The sequence below is a fragment of the Nestor notabilis genome, unplaced genomic scaffold, assembly GCF_000696875.1.
Source record: "Nestor notabilis isolate BGI_N333 unplaced genomic scaffold, ASM69687v1 scaffold15989, whole genome shotgun sequence".
Lineage (NCBI taxonomy): Eukaryota > Metazoa > Chordata > Aves > Psittaciformes > Psittacidae > Nestor > Nestor notabilis.
Window position 1 is genome coordinate 1,616 of NW_009944212.1, and position 3,506 is coordinate 5,121.

The 3,506-nt window shown below is 53.6% G+C and overlaps 1 protein-coding gene across 1 annotated transcript; it reads right to left on the reverse strand.

Annotated features, from left to right (window-relative positions):
* Nucleotides 1–476: 476 nt before the first annotated feature.
* Nucleotides 477–3,050, reverse strand: CHEK1 (checkpoint kinase 1; the record flags this gene model as incomplete). The annotated part of the gene is made up of 7 exons (XM_010022337.1): nucleotides 477–568; nucleotides 852–953; nucleotides 1,052–1,183; nucleotides 1,850–2,027; nucleotides 2,576–2,684; nucleotides 2,758–2,853; nucleotides 2,930–3,050. Coding segments are annotated over 7 exons (830 nt in total), but the record flags the coding sequence as incomplete, so codon positions are not given.
* Nucleotides 3,051–3,506: the final 456 nt, after the last annotated feature.

Below are 3,506 nucleotides of genomic sequence, written 5' to 3' on the forward strand. Positions count from 1 at the left end.
AGCGTTGCAGAGCTCACCATGTGTAGGTGATACCCAGCACCAGCTTTCTGTCCTGCTGGCACCTGAGGCTTAGTAGCAGAGGCTGGACGTTTGCACTTTGGGAGCGGGTGGTTTGAGTGTAAGTTGGGGCATTTGAAGGTGGTTTGAGGGCATTGCTGGAAGGTTTTGAGCTGGTTTGGGGGCAATTTGGGCTGTTTGTGCATAATTTAGGGTAATTTTAGCCGTTTGGGGGCATTCTGGGAGAATTTTGATGAACCTATCAGTCCATCCCAGCACCCTCGTGGCTGTGGCAGTATGGGACCCACTGACTCATTGCAGCCTCCCCACTTGCAGGAGGCACCACTTCATGTCTCCCCAAGGGCTTTATTGAACCTTTAAAACCCAAAGCGCACGGTCGGTCGGATGCTCCCTACAGGAGGAAGAGGAAAAGGAGGAGGAGGAAGAGGAGGAGTAGGCAGGTGGGTGCTGGGGCTCACGTGGTGGGCAGCCAGACTTTCTGGGTGCTGACGATGTCGCTGAGCTTGCCCTTGATCTTCAGAAAGTGCCTCTTGAACTCCAGGCCATCGCCCTGTGTGGGGAGAGGTTGTGTTACCTTGCACCCACCCAGCATGGTCCTGCACCACCTTGCACCCACCTTTCATGGTCCTGCATCACCTTGTGCCTACCTAGCATGGTCTTATACCCACCTTGCATGGTCCTGTACCCACCTAGCATGGTCTTGCATTACTTAGCACCTACTTTTCATGGTCCTGCACCCACCTAGCATGGTCTTGCATCACTTTGAATGGTCCTGCATCACCTTGCAAGTCCCTGCACCATCTTACACCTACAGTGCATCACCACGTGCATACCTTGGAGAGGCGAAAATCCACCAAAATCTTGCTCTCCATCTCCACCAGGTTCACCTTAAAGATGAGTTTGTTGTTCCTCCTGTCCGTGGTCGAGATGGTGACCTGAAAACAGCAGCAAGGAGGGGGCGATCCCCTGGATTATTTGCAGATACAACAGCAGGGGGGTCCCACCCCAGGATCTTGCCCCCCCCAGCACCCACCTGGTTGGTGCAACTCTTCTTCCAGCCGTACCCCATCTTCTCACACACTTCCTTCAGGGCACGGTATGAGCCGTCGGCATCCAGCTTGGTGAAGAAGCGCGTCATCCGCTTCACCAGGCGCTGCCACGGGCTCTGCCGGCCCCAAACCCATGGGAAGGGTCAGAAATCCCACCAGGCTGCGGCAATCCCGAGGGTAAACCCTGGAAAGCTGCACCCCCTGATGGCAAAGGCTGCGAGCTGCATCGCCCAGGATGCAAACCTGCACCCCAAACGTTATGAACGCTGCAAAGCTGCATCCCAGTACCGCAAAACTGCTCCCTAATGGCATAAATATTGCACAGTTGCCCCTGAATCTCATGTATGTAATGCAAAGTTACATCCCAAATGTAATAAGTACTCTGAAGCTGGACCCCGAGGTTATAAGTGGGATGAAAAGCTGCATCCCAAACACTGCAGCTGCATTCTGATATTGTGAAAGCTGCAAAGCAGCACCCTGAACACTGAAAAGCTGCATCCTGATGCTAAAAATACCCTAAAGATGCACCCAAAACATTGCAAAGTTTCATCTTGAGATGATAAAACCTTGCAAAGCTGCATCTTGGTATCATAAAGGCTGCGAAGCTGTGTCCTGCTGCTAAAAATACTGCAAAGTTGCTCCATAAATGCTGCAAAACCACATCCAGAGATGATCAATAGTGCAAAGCTGTTCCCTAGTATTATATATACTGCAGAATTACACTCCAAGTACTGCAGAGCTGCACCCCAACAGAGTAGACCCTGCTGAGTTGACTCCCATACCTGTGAGGAGCCCGGAGTGCCAAGGAGTTGGCTGTTGACCAGCATGTGCTCAGGGCAGGCGGGTTGGGAGAAGCTGATGCCCTGCACCAGCTTGTCGATGGTGGCTGCTCCACAGTCCCAGAGCATCCCACCAGTGCCGGGCTCCGGCTGTGATGTGGAGTAGCTCACCTTCTCCTCGCTGCAATGCAAGGGCAGATGGGGTGTTACAGGGGTGCGAGTGCAAAGCAGAGGCTGCAAGGATGGGGAATGCGGGGATATTCCAGCATGGGAATTGTAGCAGGATACTGGATAGGGGTTCTTCATCAGGGACTGTAGCAATTGGGCAAGGGGGAATGGGATCAAAATGAAACAGAGGAGATTTAGGTTGGATATAAGGAAGAAGTTCTTCCCTGTGAGGGTGCTGAGGCGCTGGCACAGGGTGCCCAGAGAAGCTGTGGCTGGCCCACCCCTGGCCGCGTTCCAGAGCAACTTGCTCTAGTGGAAGGTGTCCCTGCCTGTGGCAGGGGGTTGGAACTGGAAGAGCTTTAAAGTCCCTTCCAACCCAAACCAGTCTGTGATTCTGGATGATGGTGCACTGCACAAGCCAGGTAGCCAGAGGCTTGTGCATGGGTTCCACCAAACCTCCTCATGGGGAAAACAGAGGGAAAGCCCTGGAAGGTGCAAAGAACTGCATGGCAAAATCACCTCAGAGCATGGAGAGGGACATGAAAGGAATCAGGGGCTCACCCAAGTGGGCTCTTCACCGGTGAGAAGTCCATATCGGATCGGACGTGCTTGGAGAAGCCACCAGGAGACTCAGTGACCCCTCCTGAGGACACACGAGCCCGCTTGACGCCTGCAAAGGGACAAGATACCCCAATAATTCCCTAAATCAGGGGTGACGAGCGCATTCCCCCGTGTCCCCTTACCCTTCTTGAGGGGTTTGCTGTACCACCGGTCCTTCTTGATATCAGGAATGGTGATCCTTGCCGCAGGGCTCTCCGTCAGGATCTTGTGCAGCAAAGCTGGGAGAGATGGAGAAGGGTGGGAATGGTGATGCCAGCATAGCAGGGGGCACTGCTGGGGGTGCTGGGTGCTTACCTAAGGGTGCAGAATCAATCTTCTTCCAAGGCGGGAGGTAGGTTTTCCTCTCCTTCCAGTCACTGTACTCCTGGCAGCTGTCGCTGGGCTGGTCCCATGGCAGCTCTGCCAGAGGGGAAACCTGCTGTTACTGCACCAGGAGAAGGGGAGAACGCAGCCAAGGAGGCAGCACATAGGGAGGCTTTGCAAGAGGAGGGGGAATGAACACCAGTTCTGTGGGGTTTTAAGACAGGCAATTTGCAAAGCCCTGCAGTGTGCACAAGCACCCAGCAGTGCTACCTATGACACCATGGTCATCTCCCATGCCAGGCATCTCTGCACTGCATCCCTTGTGTTGCCCCCCGTGTACACACCATACCTCCCCCATGTACCTCATACACCCCCCTATCCCTCTCAAACATTCCCTTAGATATTTTGTATGTGTGACGCACCCCATACATCCCCTCCATGTGTTTCATGTCTTCCTTCTGCATCCCATACATCCCCCCCTATGTTTCACATATCCCTCCCCTGTATATTCTATACATCCCCCTTCTGCATCTCACATGTAGAATCATGGAATGGTTTGGGCTGCAAG